Genomic DNA, 20,734 nt, shown 5'->3' with positions numbered 1-20,734 from the left:
ACCTGAAACACTACATGACATTAACAAGGAATTACTTCAACATCGAAACAACAGAGACACATATCGTATAACACGAACTACAACAACTCTCTACATCTCCACACGCTTCAACAACTCATATGGTTCTTTTGTGAGATCACATCAGATAACCACGCCACTCAACAACCTACCAAGAAAGGTAAAACACTTAGATAACTACAGAACATTAAAAAACGAACTCTGGAAAATATACCAACAAAGTTAAGAAACCATTACCACTAATATACACATCACAAATCACTAGCATCCAATGCCTACATCCCATACATAAACAGTAGCAACAACACAAATAGTGAAGGCTAAATCCCACCCTCTTCATAAAAGCTAACCCAAGCTTTGAAGTAGGTGGGATTAACTTGCCTCACTCATCTATAAGAAATCCTTATAAGCAAATGCAGAAATTTGTATATATAATCATTCTTTCTCAAACTTAAAAAAAAAATAATAAAAAATAAAATAAAAAAATTATACAAAAAATTCAGTATAATCTTCATTGTTAATATTAGAAGAACATGTGTTGTAAATACATAATATAAAGGCAAAAAAGTATTATTAAAAAAAAAAAAATTTAATTGAAATCCATTGTAGGAATTGCAGCACTTAGTGCTGAACTCTGTAAAATTATAAGATGCAATGTCACACAAGATGTTTATTGTATGTATAAATATTTTAGCAATCAATAAAAAAAAAAAAAATTGACACCTCCAGGGAGTCCAAAGGGAGGGTATCCATCGAGGGAGGGCAGCTACTCTACAACTCTCCATCTTCACCACCCACAATCCGCCAACTACAATGAACCACAACTACACCAATGCCATCTACCGCCCATTAGTATTTTCAAGGACAATCACAAACATCCAAGCCCATGGTGGGATTCGAACCCGCTGTGGGCTTTGGATAAAAAGATACGCTAACTGAGTGGTTAGCATATCTTTTTATTTTTTCTAATTTTAAGATAAAAATTTTAACGACTTATAAAAAATAATTCAAATGAACCATACAAAAGCGCATATGTTTACACACTAATGATTATTGACGCTCTAAATCGGTGATTCACCCACATGCAGCGAGATAACTTAGGTACCTTCAGTGGCATACTTACTAATTTTATTAACATATTGCGCCAGTAATTGAACTTCACTAACAGCTTCAGTACAGTGTAAAGATTCGTATTTTAATGTTACCTTCGGACCATAAGACGCACCCCAATTTTCAGTCGATTTTTCTATGTAAAAAGGTGCGTCTTATGGTCCGAAAAATACAGTAATTTTGAGGATTTCATTTGATAGCAAGCTAATAATAATTTAATCATACAGTACTATTATAGTATCATGGATGTTCCATGAGGATACATATCAGGAATTTGATGATAAACATAGGAAATGGTTGTATATTTAGAACTTTAGAACAACCAGTTGTTTATGTTTGAGTTTAAACCTGTCCCGAGAGTTCGAAGAATAAATAGAGTAGGAGTCATGAATATGTAATCTTATTAAGCAAGAGATTTGTAATAAAAGGATGACATGAGAGGAATACCGTGTGCATAAGAATGATGTCCATTATGAAAATTATCAGCAGCAGGCTAGAATAGTCACAACTGTTGTACAGAAAACAAAGCCTGAGTATGAAAAGAAACTGGCTCTCTGTGCTAAAGACCACAAGAATTCTATCGACATACTGCAAGTAAAAGAAAGAATAACTCTTGTAAATGCAGATGTCGTAAGAATAACAGATGAAGACATTTTTTCAACTAATGAGTGCCCATTTTGCTACCTGGTACTGCTACCTCTTCACTGGATGAAGAAACTCAGGTGTATGAGGATGAGGTATTAGAGCTGTTGCACAAACTGAATAAGAATTCAGCAATAGGAACTGATGGGATATCATTACGTGCGCTAAAAGAGTGTTTAGCTGCAGATGTGACCAGGCTATTCCTTTGACCAGACTGTTTAATACAAATCTCAGAACACGGAAGATTCCACAGGAATGGAAAGAATGTATGGTAATTCCATTGCACAAGGGTGGTGCAAAGACTGATGTATCTAACTATTGACCAATTGGTATCTCAGGAGTGGTGGTGAAGATTTTGGAAAAATTGGTTAAAGCTTGCATTCAGAAATGGGTTGACAGCGAATCTCTACTTTGCAATGCGCAACATGGGTTTACTAAGGGAAGGCCATGTTTTAGCAACTTGCTCACATTCTATAACAATGTTACCATTGAACTAGACAAGAGGAATGGATACACCATGATACTTTTTGATTTTGCTAAGGCTTTTGACAGAATACAGAATGGTAGACTGTTGCATAAATTGGAGAATTATGGGTTTGGATTATAGAATATTAGCATGGATAAGAGGATAGCTGACTGACAGATATCAAAAAGTGGTATACAGAGGATGTGTCTGCAACATTTAAGGTAACAGTGATGTACCGCAAGGATCAGTGCTTGGTCTATTGTTATTCAATCTGTACATTAATGATAATGGGAAGGATCTGACAAGCAACATACATTTACTTGCTGCTGATGCAAAGATAAATAGGGTAATCAGGAATGCTGCTGATATGCAGTACTTGCAGAATTAAAGTCATTCGCTTGAGCATGATTAGATATCCAATGTCATATTATATTGATGGTATTATGCTAGAAGAAACTGATGAGGCTAGGGATCTTGGAGTGTTAGTGAATAGATAGGTAGTTGAAGTTTAGGGGGCCATGTAGCAAAGATTGCAAATACAACTCAAAAGATAATCGCAATGCTGAAAGGAATCTTCACATGTAAAGATAAGGATGTCATTTTGCCTCTTTACAAGGCCTTGATAAGACCTCCTTTGGACTATTGTGCACAGGGCTGGTCTCCGTTTCCATTGTAATTCTGATATAATGGAGAGAGTGCAAAGGAGAGGTGTTCAAAATGATAGCAGAATTGTGGAATACTGATTATGAAGAGAGAGATTGAGAATTTGTAGACTCCAGAAAACAGAAGAAAGAGGGGTGATATGATTGAGACTTACAAACTTCTGAAAGGGTCATACAGGATTTCAGTTGATGGAATATTTCAATTTATTGTGGGTGGGGAAAGGATGAAAGGGCATCCTTGGAAGCTGAGAATGAATGCTACTAAGAAGGGAATGAGGACTGGATTTTTCTCTCATAGGATGATCAGTGATTGGAATGGATTGCCGTTGGATGTTGTCAGTGCAAGCAGTATGATAGCTAGTGTGTGTAGTATGTGGCCTCCCTCACTGAGTCCCTGGAGATCTCTCTTAATAATAATAAACTTTATTACTTAAACTTAAATCGAGTTTACCAATCAGTCCTAGATTGTTTGCTATTTATTATTTGTGAAATATTAATTATTTACGGGAAGCTAATAAAGACTATAACATCATTTTCCTTTATTTATAATTAGTTCATTTATAAAAAAAAACTTCCTTTAAAAAAATAATGCCTCCTAAAGCCAACTTATTTGATCTGAATATTTACGAGGATAGTCTGAAAAGATTGGTGAATGGTCCGATATCTCAACAGCAACATGGGCCAGGTGCATGTGCAACATGACTATCCAGAGACATGCCAAGTGCCACCTAGCGTGGAGTACACGTGACAGTCAGGGTAAACCCGCTGCGGGCAGTCGAATATAGTCAGTGAGAGGTAGGGTCACAGTGCAATAGAGCAATGAGTGAACATCAAGTTCTGCTACAAATTGGGAAAAACGGCGATGGAGATTCATGAAACGTTGTTGCAAATGTACGGGACGGAAACTGTGAGCAGAAAATGTGTTTACAACTGGTTCAAACGCTTTTGCAATGGGAAGGAAACGACTGAGGATGAGCATGTTCGGGTTGGCCGTCGACAAGCAGAACCCCAGACGTGGTCAATCGATTATGACAAATGCTGGCACGAGATCGGTGACTGACTCTATGATTGCTGGCAGAGGAATTGGGCATTAGCAAGGACACGGTGCACACTATCGTCCACAAAGATTTGGGTAAGCGGAAGATCTGTTCCCAGTTTGTGCCACACAAGCTGACAGACGAACAGAAAGCAAAATGGATAGAAACCTCTGGAGATTTCATTACCATGTCTGACCAGGATCCATCCTTTCTGCAAACCATCGTCACAGGAGATGAGACCTAGTTCGATCTGGAATCCATGCATCATGAAAGGCGCACGTTTTATAGACATGGCAGCAATCGAAGATGTGACAATGGACAATGTAAGGGTGATTATTATGGGTGATTTTAATTATGGTGGTACAGATTAGAATGAAGAGATAGCATTTGATAATAAGGAAAATGAATTTCTTCAGTTCTTGAGAGACAATTATCTCAGGCAGTTATTGGAAGTTTTCCCACTTGGTTATACTATAAATTAAAGATGCCAAGAAATTATATTCTTGGTTTAATCCTTTATCCAAGTGTAAGCAAAAAACATTTGCACCAGAAGTATTTTCAGGACTGGCAAACTTGTATATAGAAGCGAATGACTTCACATCACTTGCCTATACCATAATGCAAAGCACATATCCTTATTATGTATTATGGGAAGAGTCACAACCCAAACCAGTTTCAACCTTTGAGTTCTCCTCAGTGGGAGCCAGACCAAGAGGTGATACTAAGGTTGAAGTAATGCAGGAGTCATATTTCCATATACGATTAGGCAAAAGGTGTCACACCTTATTATTAAAATACTCTGGATTAGAGATAGTTGTTGGATATTTTTTCAGTTGGTTATACTATAAATTAAAGATGCCAAGAAATTATATTCTTAGTTTAATCCTCCTTTACTCAAGTGACAGTATTTTTTACGAGGATAGAAAGGACAAGAAGTCGGAGGGGGGGTAGTTCTGCTGATGAGAGGAAAGGAATTATATCCAGATAGACATGAAAGAGAGAAATATTGGCAATGGTTATGAGGCAGTTTAGTGTAATGTGGAGGCTGACAGGAAGACATTTAATTGGCTGTTGTTATAGGATCGGAAATGTGGAGGGTGGTAATGAAGAAATGTATAAACAACTTGGGTTAGTGAACAAAGGAAGGGTAGTTATTATGGGTGATTTTAATTATGGCATTATGGATTGGAATGAAGATATAGCATTTGGGAATTTGGCTATAACATCTGCATTTGCAGATGTTATGGCCTTACAAGAGAACTTGAATAGATTGCATGAATGGGCAGATAAGTGGAACGTTGCAAAGTGTAAGGTTTTCAGATTTGGTAAGCAACGATGGGATGCGAAGTATACACTTGGAGGGGAAACTTAAAGGAAGGAGAGGAGATGAGAGATCTAGGAGTGATGATGGACAATGACATGAAATTCACAGGCTACATTGCACAAGTTGTGAAGATGTAACATCGATCACAGGGTAGAACAAGAGGCCATCACTGGAAACTATATAAGGAGGGTGTGAGCAGTGGAGTGAGGATCAGGTTCTTTGCATGGAGAGTGGTTAGTGAGTGGAATGCATTGTCTGAGTGTGTTATGAATGTAGACATATTGAATCAGTTTAAAGCACTATTGGATGAGCATTATGTGCAATAGTGTGTACATCTTACAATGAGTCTCCAACTCCATGGAGGTCAGATATTAATAATAAGAAGGTTCACACTTTCCTCCAGTTGGTGAGAGTAATCATGAAGTGATCACCCTGGGTTGTGGCTAGCCATATGCAAACTTTTGTGAAGAAAGGATATATGTGGAATTATAAGGCTGGTGATTATGACTAGATTAGGAGGCAGCTTGGAGCTATAACATGGAATGAGGATTTGAGTGGTAAGGAAATAAATGCTGCTTGGGAACACAAAGAAATACATAACAGCATCAATGTGTGAATGTATTCCAAAGGCCTAAAGGTAGGTGAAAAAAAAATGGACGAATGAGAAGCTTAAGCATGAAATCTGAAAGAAGAAGAAGAAGGCACTTTGGAAGCAGTACAAGATGAATAATGCTAATAATCAGTTACATGAAAAGTATAAAGAACAAGCCAGGAAAATGACCCAGTAAGGAAAACAAAAGTGCAATATGAGCAGAAACAAACAAATCAGACGAAAAAATGCTAGAGAGTTTTATGTGGCAAGTGGAAGGAAGAATGATCATGATAAGATGATGTTAATGGATGAAAATGGTAGAATAGCAACTGCTGCAAAAGACATTGTTGAGGTATTCAGTGATCCTGAGAAACGTAAGTGCAGAGGACATAGGAGAGGATGGCTTAATTGTGAGTGAACAGGAAGTATTTGAGGAAATAATAACCTTGATATCAATAAGGTGATAGGTTTGATGACATATCACCACGAATCTTAAGGGAATGTTCCAGGGAATTGAAAGTAGCATTGGCATGCCTGTTTAATAAGAGTCTTTCAACAGCACAGGTTCCAAGGAGGGGAAGGAGGAAATTGTTACCCTGCATAAAGGTAGTGATAAGGTGTACCTTCAAATTATAGGCCAATCTATATATCTGGAGCTTTGGTGAAGGTACTGGAGAGATTGGTGAGAAGTAGGATACAGAAATGGGCTGATAACAGCAGTATTCTATGTGGTTATCATCATGGGTTTGTTAAAGGGAGATCATGTTTTACTAACTTATTTATGTACAATAACAAAGTGACAAATACCTTGGACAGGGGAGATGCATATACAGTAGTGTACTTGGATTTTGCAAAAGTATTTGATAGACTGCCACACAACAAGCTGGTAAATAAATTGAAACAGATGGAATTGGATAACAAACTTCTGAGTTGGATCAGTGACTGACTGTCAGATAGGTATCAGAAAGTTGTATATGGCAGTGCAGTATCCTGAAAGAGAAAGGTCACTAGTGGTGTGCTGCCAGGGTCAGTTTTGGGACTATTATTGTTCAGTTTGTATATTAATGATATTGGGATGAGTTTGACTAGTGATATGCAGCTGTTTGCAGATGATGCAAAATTGGGGAGAGCAATGCAGTCAAGTGGATGTTATGGCCTTACAGAAGGACTTGAATATGATAACTAATGATTAAGGAATTGACAGCGTACATTAGAAATATAAATTAAATAAACTTTAATATATACTTTCCGATATTTCGGCAAACATCACGTTGCCATCTTCTTGGGAACTTAATACAAAGACAAGTGCACACAAGTACTACATAACAGCAAATGAGACTGAAGCTAGAAAGCTCACGTTTTCCTAAAGTCCTGATGGTGCCCCCTGGCGGGCTATATTGGTAGTTCTTGGCCTTTGGGCTGAAGTTCTTCTGATAAATGTTTCCCAAATTTGGGGCAGTCTCATGCATCCAAATTTGTTGAGGTTTGGCATGTTCCTAAGGGCTGAGGCTGATTCCATGAATAGTCTTTCATATTTGAACTTGCTGCGGTGTATTACTGTGGCTTTCTTCCATCTTATTGTGTGGCGAGTATCCAGAGCGTGGTCTGCAAGCCCAGAGTGGCTGTACTGGTGAAATCGGATGTAATCCTTGTGTTCTGAGATTCTGATATTTGCTGTCCTGCCTGTTTGGCCAAAGTAGGACAATGGGATCAGCCTCAGCTCTTAGGAACATGCCAAACCTCAACAAATTTGGATGTATGAGACTGCCCCAAATTTGGGAAACATTTGTCAGAAGAACTTCAGCCCAAAGGCCAAGAACTACCAATATAGCCCGCCAGGGGGCACCATCAGGACTTTAGGAAAACGTTAGCTTTCTAGCTTCGGTCTCATTTGCTGTTATTTAGTATTTGTGTGCACTTGTCTTTGTATTAAGTTCCCAAGAAGATGGCAACGTGAAGTTTGCCGAAATATCGGAAAGTATATATTAAAGTTTATTTAATTTATATTTCTAATGTACGCTGTCAATTCCTTAATTATTAGTTATCATGTTTAACCAGCGTATAAGTCTCTCTACAAGAAGCACTTGAATAGATTTCATGATCAGGTAAATGGAACTGTCAGTTCAGTGTTGCAAAGTGTCAGGATTTGAGATTTGGTAAGCAATGACGGGATGTAAAGTTACACTTGGTGGGGAAACTTTCAAAGAAGTAGAGGAGATGAGAGGTCTAGAAGTGATGGTGGACAAGGACCTGAAATTCAGGGACCACATTGTACAAGTTGTGAAGACGTCACATTGGATAATGGCAATTATGAGGAGGACCCTGACATACAGAAATGGAAAAGTTATGATATCATTCTATAAGGCCTTGATCAGGCCTCATATGGATTATTGTACACGGATTTTGTCGCCGGTTTTTCATGGTGATGAGGAAATGTTGGAAAAGGGGCCAGAGAAGATTCACAAAGGTGATCAGTGGTCTTTGGAATGCGGGAGTATGAGGACAGATTGAGAGAATGTAAGTTGCAAAACCTCTTTAATAGGAGGAAGAGGGAGTATATGATTGAGACATATAAGCTAGTCACAGGTTGTTATTAAGTTGACATGGAAGAAATTTTTCATAGAATGGGGGGACGGCAGTAGAATAAGGTCATGGCTGTAAACTTTGTGAGCAGAGGTGAGATCAACAGATGTAGGTGGAATGCATCGACCAAATATATGATTTGTTCTCTGTTGCTTCAAATAGCTGTCGTGCAATTTTTCTTTCAAAATCTTGCTTAAACTGAGCCTGACCTGAAAGAACTGATGGGTAAGAGACAGCATATAAGGGCAAGTAAGAAATTTTTGGAACAGGTGATTAGGAAATCAGAATACCAAAAACACAATACAAAAACCATGTGATTGGAAGCCACGCATAATGAGTAACTAAAAATAATTATTCAGCGACATACTGATCTGACATTTAAAGTTGATCAATGGAGTGAATGTGCATTTGTTTCAATAAACTATTTTAACTAGTTTGCTTCAAAAATATAAAGATTGCTAAAGAAAGTTTTGAAATATAAAGAAATTTGATGACGATGATGACTTCAAGTAAACTAGAAATATGTCACAATGCAATTTTAAAACATTTTCCATTTGTTTGACAGGCACATGGAATTATGGAAATCCAGTGTTTACATGTACAAAAGAAGCTGCAGAAAAGTATGCCTTAAAAGATGACTTACCAGGACCAGGTAGGAATTGAAGAGAGACATTCATAAATAGACATTTGTTTCCTACATATATGCAATAGCAAATTGTAATACAGGAATCATTTACTTTAATGTTTCCTGTGAAAATGTGTTAATTGAATATAATAAGTAATATAAAAAATGTAGTCATTCATGGGCTTAAAAATCTTTACTAAACTTTTTAAAATGCATTATTTTTTACTATTTTTACTGCTGTTTAAGGATAATAAATCTTTGGAACAATTGAAAGTATATTAAATGCTGCATATATCTTCATAATTATACATACAAGTACATTTAAAAAAAATATTATGAGAAGTATTTGTGTGATTTTTTCTTGTGTGTTTATATCTCTTGGTGACAGTTCATAGTTTTGTCTTCAGTCTGGCAGACTTGCATACTTTGATGAAGGTTTGGGACAGTTGCCTCCTTCAGTCCAAAATCATATGATTTTTGCTTTCTTATCACCATACTCATATATCTTAATTCAAATTTTTGCTGTAAAGTTATGACTTTTCATTCTTTATCATTTGCACTTTCTACTTTACTCTTCCTTTCATCCATATGTTGAAGGATAATTTTTTAATAAAAAATGTCAACACATCTATTTAATTAGTCAACACATGCTTATTTAATGCTGACTTGAGCTACAATGATTAGTATGCACATAGGATGTATGTATTTAAGAATTTGCAAAGCCCCTTAAAATTATAAAGTTACTCCACTATCCATGCAGTGCTTATTTAATACTAAAGAATAATGGGAGAATTATCAATGCCAGTTCCGATGAACATTAACCATGGAAATATTTATAGAAAATGCAGCAGCAGAACTGAATGTCTTGATGAAAGATTGGAATATAATGATGGGAGATGGGTCATTAATCAAACTAATTACTCTTTTCTGTTTTAACAGAAAGGAAATCAAACTTGCAGAAGAACTGGAAAAGTACCACGTGGACATAATTGTCATTACTGATACAAAGAAGACAAAAACAGATGAGATGATACTAAATTATTATTATCATCATCCCAAGACCCCATGGAGTCAAAGACTCATCCTAGGAGGTCCTTTTGTCATATGCACAGCTCATCATACCGCACCTTAAACGCACTGAAATTCTCTGCACACACCACCCTCTTAGACAAGGTATTCCAATCATTCACAACTCTGCATGCATCTAAATCTCCTTATACAACTTCTAGGGATGACCGCTGGTTCTCCCCTCACGTCTGACTGTTTTCTGTAAAACCTCTCCAACTTTGATCATATAACAACCCCTTACTAAGGGGTTAGATATGATAGCGAGGGATGATATGATAGAGACCTAACTTGTAGATCTCTATCATATCACCCCTTTTCCTCCTATCCACTAGACTGTAAATTGCATCTTCTCAACCTTTCTTCATATTTGACATTCCAGAGATCAGAAACCACCTTAGTCAGTTGCCTCATCATCTCTTCTTCCTTTTGAAAACCAGGTTACGAAATCTGTGCATAGTAGTCCATGTGTGGCCTAATCAGAACCTTATACAATGAACAAGAACTACAAGTCAGTGTCCTCTGCATCATTCACAATATTTGTTGTGTTGTCCTCACAATTTTGGTAGTTTGCCCCCTAAATTTCAGATCCTTATCCACTATCACCCCAAGATCTATTTCCTCCACCTCAGAAAATATATTCTCATTAAGCATAAATTCTGCATCCCATCTTTGTTTTCCAAATTTTAAAACCTTACATTTTGCAACATTAAACTTATATCTCCATTCCTGTACCCAATCACTCAATTTATTCAAGTTTTCTTGTAAGGCCCAACTTTGCATCATCTGCAAACAACTGAATATTCCCATCCAAATCTTTGCCAATATCATTAACATATAAGTTAAACAGCAATGGCCCTAAAACAAACTCTCGAGCCACACCACTAGTGACTTTCCTCTTCCAGGATATTGCTTCCCCAATACACAACTTGCTGGCACCTATACGATTAGCCAGTCTCCAATCCAGTGCACTAATCTAATATCCATCAACATTTCATCTATCAAAAGCCTTTGCAAAATCTAAGTATACTACTGTGTCTCTCTCCTTTGTCCAAGGAAGCCATCACCTTATTCTAATAAGTATATTAGAATCATCATATAAGTATAATCACCAGCCTTGCAGTTCCACATATACCCTTTTCTCACAGAGGTCCTCACACTGCTGGAAACCACCCAGGTAATCACTTCATGTTCACTCTCACCAACTGGAGTGTGATTTGACACCTCATTTATAATTACATCCTACGATGAGATGATCAAATCCGAGATCCTCATTTCTTGTGTGCCCCCCTCTTACATATTGTCAGAGGTAGTTCTCCCTCAACTTTCCTTTAGCAAATTCATGCTGTTCATCCAATTCTGGATCCTAGTTCTCACCCGCTTCTCCAACAATTTAACCACAACACCGGACACAGGTAGGCATACAATTTGATACTTGAGTTCTATCACCTTCCTTATGAAGTGGCACAATATTGCCCTCCTTCTACTCCTCTGGAACTCAAGCAAGATTCATATTAAAAAAATATGTCAAGGGAGATGCCCACTTCCTGGTACATTCCTTTAGAATATGTGGTGATATATTATCACATCCCACAGTCTTATTAATATCAAGTTTGCTCATTTCCCTTATATACCTCTTGCTCACGTACAGTCAGTCTCTCCTCCCCATCATCAACTGCTCTCAAACTCTCCATGATGTCACATTCACAAGATTGAAAGACCTTTATGAACTACTCATTAAGTATCTCCAATATCTCTTCTGCAACAGTTGTTCTTATACCGTTTTCTTCAATCAGTGTCATCCTTCCATAATCATACTTTTTTTTTTTTTGCTGGCTACATATCAAAAGAACTCCCTAGGATTCTTTTTGGCTTCATTAGCTAACTGCTGCTCATACTTCACTTTTGCTACCCTTCCCAACCAAGTCACCCTCCTTGCCTGGTCTTAGTAATCCTCGTGGAATTGGTTATTACCACTTCTCTTATGCTGCCTCCATAATACCTTTTTCTTCTATATCGCATGCATAATCTCTTGATTCACACCTACCTTATTTAGCCTTTTGACATTTGGAATACATTTAGACATTGCTTCTACAAGATAGTTTTTGAATATACCCCCCCCCCGCCCCCCAAGCTGCATTGATCTCTTTTCCAGCTAACTGCTCGTTCCATGCTACATCTGCAAGCTGTCTCCCGAGTCCTCATAATCACCAGCCTTACAGTTCCACATATACCCTTTTCTCACAGAGGTCCTCACACTGCTGGAAACCACCCAGGTAATCACTTCATGTTCACTCTCACCAAGTGGAGTGTGATTTGACACCTCATTTATAATTACATCCCACGATGAGATGATCAAATCCGAGATCCTCATTTCTTGTGTGCCCTTTCTTACATATTGTCAGAGGTAGTTGTCCCTCAAAAACTCAAGAAACTCATTTTCTTTACTTCCAGTTGCTATCTCATCATCATATATTTATATTTATTTAGCCTTTTGACCCTTGGAATACATTTAGACCTTGCTTCTACAAGATAGTTTTTGAATATATCCCCCCCCCCCCAAGCTGCATTGATCTCTTTTCCAGCTAACTGCTCGTTCCATGCTACATCTGCAAGCTGTCTCCTGAGTCCTCATAATCACCAGCCTTGCAGTTCCACATATACCCTTTTCTCACAGAGGTCCTCACACTGCTGGAAACCACCCAGGTAATCACTTCATGTTCACTCTCACCAAGTGGAGTGTGATTTGACACCTCATTTATAATTACATCCTACGATGAGATGATCAAATCCGAGATCCTCATTTCTTGTGTGCCCCCTCTTACATATTGTCAGAGGTAGTTGTCCCTCAAAAACTCAAGAAACTAGTTGGAGAATTTAGTGGAGATGATGAGTTGTGTGTAGTGCAGGGCTGGTTCTGCCAATGGTGCAAGATGCGCATTTGCATGGGGCGGCAAAGTTGGCATAAACTATACAAAAAATAAGGGAGAAGGGGCAGCAAAATTCCTAGGGGCGGCCCTGGTGTAGTGGAGTACTGTACTCTCCCACAATGAGTTCTTGGAGGTGTCACATAATAATAATAATAATTTCTGCTCAGGATATGAACTAGTCATTATTAACAAAAGGTTCCAACATAAAGATGTGCACAAGTTCACATGGAGAGAAGAAATAAAAAAGCCTTATTGACTATGTTGAATAGTGACATGCTGATTCAGAATACAAAAGTATACAGAAGATTTAAAATTTGAAGTAATTGTCACTTAGTTTAAGTTAAGGGATATTACATCCCATATAGTTTCTTAGCCGAATGAGAAACTCAAAGAGTTTCATGCCGAATATAGTAGAAACTATAGTAGAAACTAAACTATATCTAATAATTGTCACTTAGTTTTATGTAGCATAGAAATGAATATCACATGAAAAGAACAATATGTAAGAAAGTTTTAAAAAAATAATTCAAGTTGATCAGCTCTTTGTATATTTAAATCCATTTTGTTTGTACATTTGAGTTGAGTCTACAGACAAACTATAGACTAAACTCAGATGTGCAAACATTATTCAGGAAAAAATGAAACAGTTCAAAAATAAGAATCATACTTTGGAGTCTCAGGGGCAAACTCTGAAGGAAAAAAATTAATTGATTCAGCCAAGGAGGCATGTAGTGAAGTTGTCTGCAGGGTAGAGAAATAATAGAAATAGAGAAATAGAAAAAGAGAAATAAGAATATCATGGTGAGCACAAGAAGTTAAAGAAGCAGTCCTGAAAAGCATACCGAATGATTCTAGCAAATAAGTTGGTAGATACCCTAAAAAGAATACAGAGAAAAATTTAAAAAAGCTAAGCTTTGTGTAAAAGTAGTTAAGCAAAGTAATGGGAAGACTTTGGTAAGAATATAGAAGATAAATATCAGAAAGGTGGTGAAATGTTCTGGAGGCTATTGAAAACCTTAGAAATCGAAGAAAGAGTACTATAATCATCAGTAGTTGTTAAGATCTTGGGGAAAGTAGTGAGGGACCGTATACAGCATTGGGAAGATGAGAGTAATGTTATCTGTGAGAGTCAACATGGATTTGTGAAAGGGCGCTCTTGTTTTAGCAATATGCTAGCCTTTTATAATAAAGTTACAAGAACAGTAGATGAGGGAAAGGCATATACTGCAATTTTCTTAGACTTAGCAAAGGCATTTGACAGGGTGCCACATGATAAGCTGATATTTAAGTTGCAGCACATGGGTCTGGATGTCAGATTGGTCAACTGGATTTAGGATTGGCTGTCTGATAGGTATCAGAGAGTTGTGTATGGTGGAGCAGTTTCAAGGAGGCAGAGGGTTACAAGTGGGGTCCCACAGGGCTCAGTACTAGGATCTATATTGTTTAACCTTTATATCAATGACATTGCCAGTGGATTGCAAAGGGATATTCAGTTGTTTGCAAATGATGAGAAGCTGGAAAGGATTATTAGTAATGGTGCAGATGTGGTATCCCTGCAAGAGGATTTAAATAAGCTAGATAGATGGGCAAATGAATGGGTTGTCAGTTTAATGCAGCAAAATGTAAGGTCTTGAGGTTTGGGAAACATCGATGGGATGCTGCATACTCTATGGGAGGAGTTATACTGGAGGAAGTAGGGGAGGCAAGAGATCTGGGGTTGATGATTGATAGAAACCTGAAGTTTAGGGGACATATTGCAAAGGTGGTGAAGGTAACACAGAGGATTGCTGCAATTATGAGAAGGACACTGACCTGCAGAGATAAGAGGGTTATCATTCCGTTGTATAAGTCTCTGATCAGACCACAATTGGACTATTGTTCTCAGATTTGGTCCCCAGGATTTGAAGGGGATAAATTAACTGTGGAAAGGATACAAAGATGGTTTCAGGACTGTACAAGGATAGTTATGAGAATCAGCTGAGGGAATGTGGACTCAGAGTTTGGTGGATAGAAGAAGGAGAGGTGATATGATTGAGACTTTTAAACTGTTGAGAGGTGGTTACAGGGTTGACACTGGGGAGTTCTTTCGCTTGGTTGAACAGCGGGAGGGAGTGATGACAAGAGGCCATCCCTGGAAGTTACGAAAGGAAACTGTGAGCAGGAGGGTAAGGAGTAGTTTCTTTGCGTAGAGGGTGGTTGAACCGTGGAATGCATTGCCTGATGGAGTGGTGGGAGCGAGAATGGTCAATGAGTTTAAAGAGTGGTATGATAGACTTTGTGTTTCTTAGGGGGGGACCTCCCCTTGATGTGTCTTGACAGACTTTATGTTCTTAGGAAGGACCCCCCCCCCCCCCCATGAAGAGTCTTTTGACTCCATGGAGGCCTGAATAATAATAAATGGAATTAAAGATAATAAAGGTGACATGAAAACCGAAAGTAAGGATATTCTAGATGTCTGGAATAATTACCATGAAAGACTGTTAAATGAAACAAGCAGTGAAAGAACAGTAGTAGAAAATATTCAAAAGGAATGTAGACAGGAGTACATATCAATACTTGAGGTAGTAAAAGCTATCAGAAGTGTGAAATGTCGAAATGCAGTTGGAATACATGATATTCTACAAGAAATGCTGAAAAATGAAGGTATAAAAGTTCTATAGTGCCTACACTGCATAATTCAAAAGGCCTAGTCAGAGGGTTGAATTCCCATATATAAAAAAATGGAAATAAAGCTTGAGAATTAGAGAGTAATTTCTCTACTAAGTATTCCAGGTAAGATTTATGCAAGCCTATTTAGTATGCTTGCATACTGCTTCTAGTATGCACTAGAAGTGGTGCTGCGCATGACTTAGAGTTAAGTCTTTTATTTCAGTGAATATTAGTCATTTTAGTAATTACATTTGCTAGTATTTTATTTGAAAGTTTGTGTGTGTGTGTGTGAAATTTAATACATGACATCCCTTGGAAAGCATTTTTCAAAGGACCAAAGCTTATATCAGCCAAGGCTTCATTGTTCAGAGTACAGCATGAGGGATTTCTTACGATGTAGAATGTGTGTTCTGTGTACTCATTACCAAGAATGAATGATTTATGCTATGAAAGTTAGAGGAGAGAGAGTGTGTTGGAAATGTTTTGTGAGCAAGTGCAAGAAATATGAGCCATATGGAAATCAGGAAAATGAAGCAACTAGTATTAATGATGTAAGGCAAGATAGTGAAACTTTAATAGAGAATATGGAAAGAGTTAATGATAGTGTGCGAAATATGAATGAGGACATGAAAGAAGTGGTGAAAGTAATGTGGATAATGAGGTGACAGTGAGTGAAATAATGCACTTATATAGCATCCTTTCCAAAACAGAATGTGAGCTAGAGTGACTGGAGAAATTATTGTTGTGTGGTACATTGGGAAAGAGAATGAAAGAAAAAGTTAATGGGGAAAGTATGAAAGTGCGAGAAACTGTGAGTAAGGAGATGATATTGTGTGGAGATTCAATCATAAGAGTGAAGAAGAGCGAGAAAATAAAGGTTGTGAGTCTGCTACCTTGGTATGAAAGGAGTGAATTGAGTAGAAGGGCCATAATAATTGTGAATGAATCAATGAGAAGATTGTACATTTGGTGTGCAGTACACCTTCTGTGCAGGAATGGTGTACAGTTTATATATGTATAATTGGATATATATGATATATGTGAATTGGATATATGTGAATTGGATGGATGAAAGGATTTATATATATTTGATGGACTGCATTTAAATGGTTATGAAGTTAAATGTTTGGAGAGAGTGTTGTTCAGTGAGAGTTTGGAAGTACAAACTTGGAAACTAGAAATATTGGGTGAGAGATGCAGCCAAGTGTGGATTCCGCTACCCCTGAGACAAATGGTTGTGCAATTGTGAATGCAGTTTCAAAGGTTTCAAATCTGAATGGCTTGGTAATAGCATTACACAAGGGTAACTGTGGGTTCAAGGGGATGTTGAAGTGCATGTACAGGAAGTATTAGAAGTAAAGGAGTGACTTGGCCAAAAATTATAGGCATTAGTGAGACCTGGTTAACATAATATAGTTTACAGGAGTAGAATGTAAAGGGTATTGTATTTTCAGGGAGGATAGAGGGAATATGACAAGAGGTAGGGTATTGCTGCTGATGATACATGAACTTTAACTAATAAAATTAAAAGTAAAAGAGGATTTTAGGTTTGGGAAAGCTATCTTGTATGAGCTAGAGGCCAGTATTGTTGGTTGCTGCTATAGACCAGAAGGTCCACATGTTAGTTTATTTTAATGGTATTGATTACAACACAGAATGATAAGAAAATACTTAATATTTATTAACTTGTTAGCTGATATTTCACTGATATTATATCCACCATCTTCATAACAAAAAAAGAGTTTGTCACAGTACACAAAACAACAACAATTTAGTTAAACATTGAGACTAGTTTTAGAAAAAATTGTAATGGACAACACAAGAAACTAAATTCCTAATTGGCACCATCTATTGTTGGAAAAAGAGACAAAACAAGTATTAATTAGATCTTAAAATGACTGTCTCCCAGATTTTTGGTAAATTTATACAGCCATGCTTGTTGGGGTTTGGAGTATGTTTTAAAGCCTGCTGTTGATTCCAAAAACAATCTCTCTGACTTATGACTTCTGTGTAGCACATTTTGTATTCTTCCTGTGTGAAAGTGTATCTAATGCATGGTCTGCTAGACCTGACTTGCCATAACAGTAGTGTCGAATGTATTTTTTTTGTTCTCCAAAGTGGATGTCAACAGTTCTTCTTTTCTTCTTGTCGGTCCATACTGTGCTGTTATACCAAATTGTTTTTGTTTAGTGTATTGTGCCAAACTGTTTTTGCTCTCTGATATTTTCGAGGGGAACATTAAGTTTCTTCAAATAATCCTCTAGGCATCACAAAATGTCTCACCCTTTGCATCAGCTTTAAAGTAGTTGGCAAACAAAAACTCATCAACAATGCACTTTAGGATTTGACTATTATACCTCACATAGGCCATGAGAATATTTCCTACCGAATGTTCACTCATCAAGTTGGATGAGTTTATAATGATGAATTAATAATAGAGAAAATAAGAGAATACAATTTAGAAACACATATTACATTTATTGACTTTGAAAAAGCGTTTGACAAAGTTAAAAGAAGCATTTTATTTAACATATTAAAAGAAAGACAAATACCAAATAATATTCTAAAAGTTGTCATAGCTATATATGAAAATAATCAAATACAAATAAGACAAAATTGTGAACTATCATATACAAGAGAGATAAACCAAGGAGTCTGACAGGAATGTCCCCTTTCAGCAACTCTTTTTAATATTTATCTAAATGAAATAATAATAAAATGGAATAAAAACTTCCATCAAGGTATTAAACTTTCTCCTACTTTGAACTTAAACACTTTCCTTTTTGCTGATGACCAAATAATAATTACAAATTCTAAAGATAACTTACAGAAAGATATTTTAAATTTAAATGAGATAGCCAAAGATTATGGAATGATAATATCAGCAGAAAAATCAAAAACAATGGCCTTTAAAGGACAAGATCCAGTTCTAAAATTCACCTGTTCTAAAATCTTGTTATCTAAAATAGTAATAGATAACAAGATTTTAGAACAGGTGAATTTATTTAACTATCTAGGATGTATGATTACATATGAACATGAAAAAAGATATAAACCTAAAAATTGCAAAATATTTAAAAATAACAGGTGTAATAAACTCTATATTTAAACCTAACCTAGTACAAAAACAAACCAGACTAAAGTATACAATACATTAGTCCTACCAGTCCTATTGTATGGAAGTGAAATCTGGACAATAAAACAAAAAGACAAAGATTAATAACACCTGAAATGAAGTTTATGAAAAAAACTGCTAAGTATACTCTATTCGATCGCAAAAGAAATTATGAAAGAATTAAACCCGGAATCAGTAATAGAAAAAATTAAAACATATAAATGGTTGGAACATGTTGAAAGAATGAAAACAGAAAGATTACCAAAATAAACCTTAAATTATAAAGCATTAGAAAAAAGAAAACCAGGACGTCCTCTTAAGAGAATCAACGATGACTTCTAAGGCCGGAATAGGCCACTCTAAGCCTAAATCCTTGACAAGCATGATGATAGAAATAGACAACAGAATCAGCAAAACTGGTGTAGGAAGTCAACTGAATAAATTTTGTATGGAATAAGAGAGAAATTAGTCAAAACACTAAATTAGCTGTATACAAAACAGTATGTTCAAACCAATTTTAGCTTATGGATCTGAGAGCTGGGTTAGAAATAAAACACTTGACTAAAGACTAGAGACCAGAGATATGAGAGTCCTGATAAAGATTAAGGGGCATGAACAGATAGCATCAATGGCAATATCATATTAAAAACAAGGATATTAGGAAAAACTTGACATTGTTAGCATCCAGGAATGTGTTAGCAGAGCTAATTTCAGGTGGTGTGGTCACTTAAACATAATGGGAGAGGAAAGATTAGCAAAACAAGTGTTTTCTGCAGGAAAAGACCTAGAGGAAGACGAGATATAGGTGGATTGATACAGTAAAGCCTTAGAAGACAGAAATATAAGATCTGATAATGTTGGAATCTTGACAGATAACAGATTGATTTGGATGAAAATTGTTGATAGGAAGTTAGTAACGATATAGGTTCTACATGTAGTACTATCGCCTGGTTGGCCAGGTGTTTAGCGTATTTGGTCTCCAGCCAAAAGGCTGTGGGTTCAAATCCTACTGTGGACATGGATGTTTGTGATTGTCTGTGGAAATGCTAGTGGTGGTGGTGTAGTTGGTGGAGACAGAGAGTTGTAGAGTAGGTACCCTCCCTCGATGAGTCTTTGGACTCGTTGAAGGTGTCATGGAATAATAATAATATCCTGTACACCCCTTGAGGGTACATGTCAGGAATTTATTATTATTATTATTATTATTATTCAGGCCTCCAAGGAGTCAAAAGACTCATCGAGGGAGGTCCTTTCTAAGACATAAAGTCTGTCAAGACTCATCGAGGGGAGGTCCCCCCCCCTGAGAAACACAAAGTTTATCATACCACTCTTTAAACTCACTGACCGTTCTCGCTCCCACCACTCCATCAGGCAATGCATTCCACGGCTCACCACCCTCCACACAAAGAAACCACTCCTTACCCTCTTGCTCACAGTTTCCTTTCGTAACTTCCAGGGATGGCCTCTTGTCATCACTCCTTCCCGCTGATCAACCAAGCGAAAGAACTCCCCAGTGTCATCCCAGTAACCACCTCTCAACAGTTTAAAAGTCTCAATCATATCACCTCTCCTTCTTCTATCCACCAAACTCTGCAGTCCACATTTTCTCAGCCGATCCTCATAACTATCCTTGTACAGTCCTGAAACCATCTTTGTCATCCGTCTTTGTATCCTTTCCACAGTTAATTTATCCCCTTCAAATCCTGGGGACCAAATCTGAGAACAATAGTCCAAGTGTGGTCTGATCAGAGACTTATACAACGGAATGATAACCCTCTTATCTCTGCAGGTCAGTGTCCTTCTCATAATAGCAGCAATCCTCTGTGTTACCTTCACCACCTTTGCAATATGTCCCCTAAACTTCAGGTTTCTATCAATCATCAACCCCAGATCTCTTGTCTCCCCTACTTCCTCCA

General features: G+C 37.2%; 1 protein-coding gene across 1 annotated transcript in view; it reads left to right on the top strand.

The window, feature by feature from the left end:
• LOC150101953 (piercer of microtubule wall 1 protein) overlaps positions 1-20,734 on the top strand; it is a 122,562-nt gene that overhangs the window by 63,328 nt on the left and 38,500 nt on the right. The window contains exon 4 of the mRNA XM_090400908.1: positions 9,000-9,086. Coding sequence (XP_090257034.1) covers positions 9,000-9,086 — 87 coding nt within the window. The remainder of the gene's footprint in view (positions 1-8,999; positions 9,087-20,734) is intronic.

Source organism: Typopeltis vanoorti, chromosome 11, assembly GCF_054136105.1.
Source record: "Typopeltis vanoorti isolate ZY-2024b chromosome 11, IOZ_Tvanoo_1.0, whole genome shotgun sequence".
NCBI lineage: Eukaryota > Metazoa > Arthropoda > Arachnida > Uropygi > Thelyphonidae > Typopeltis > Typopeltis vanoorti.
The sequence above is the reverse complement of the archived record's forward strand: the minus strand, read 5'-3'. Positions and strand labels throughout refer to the sequence as shown.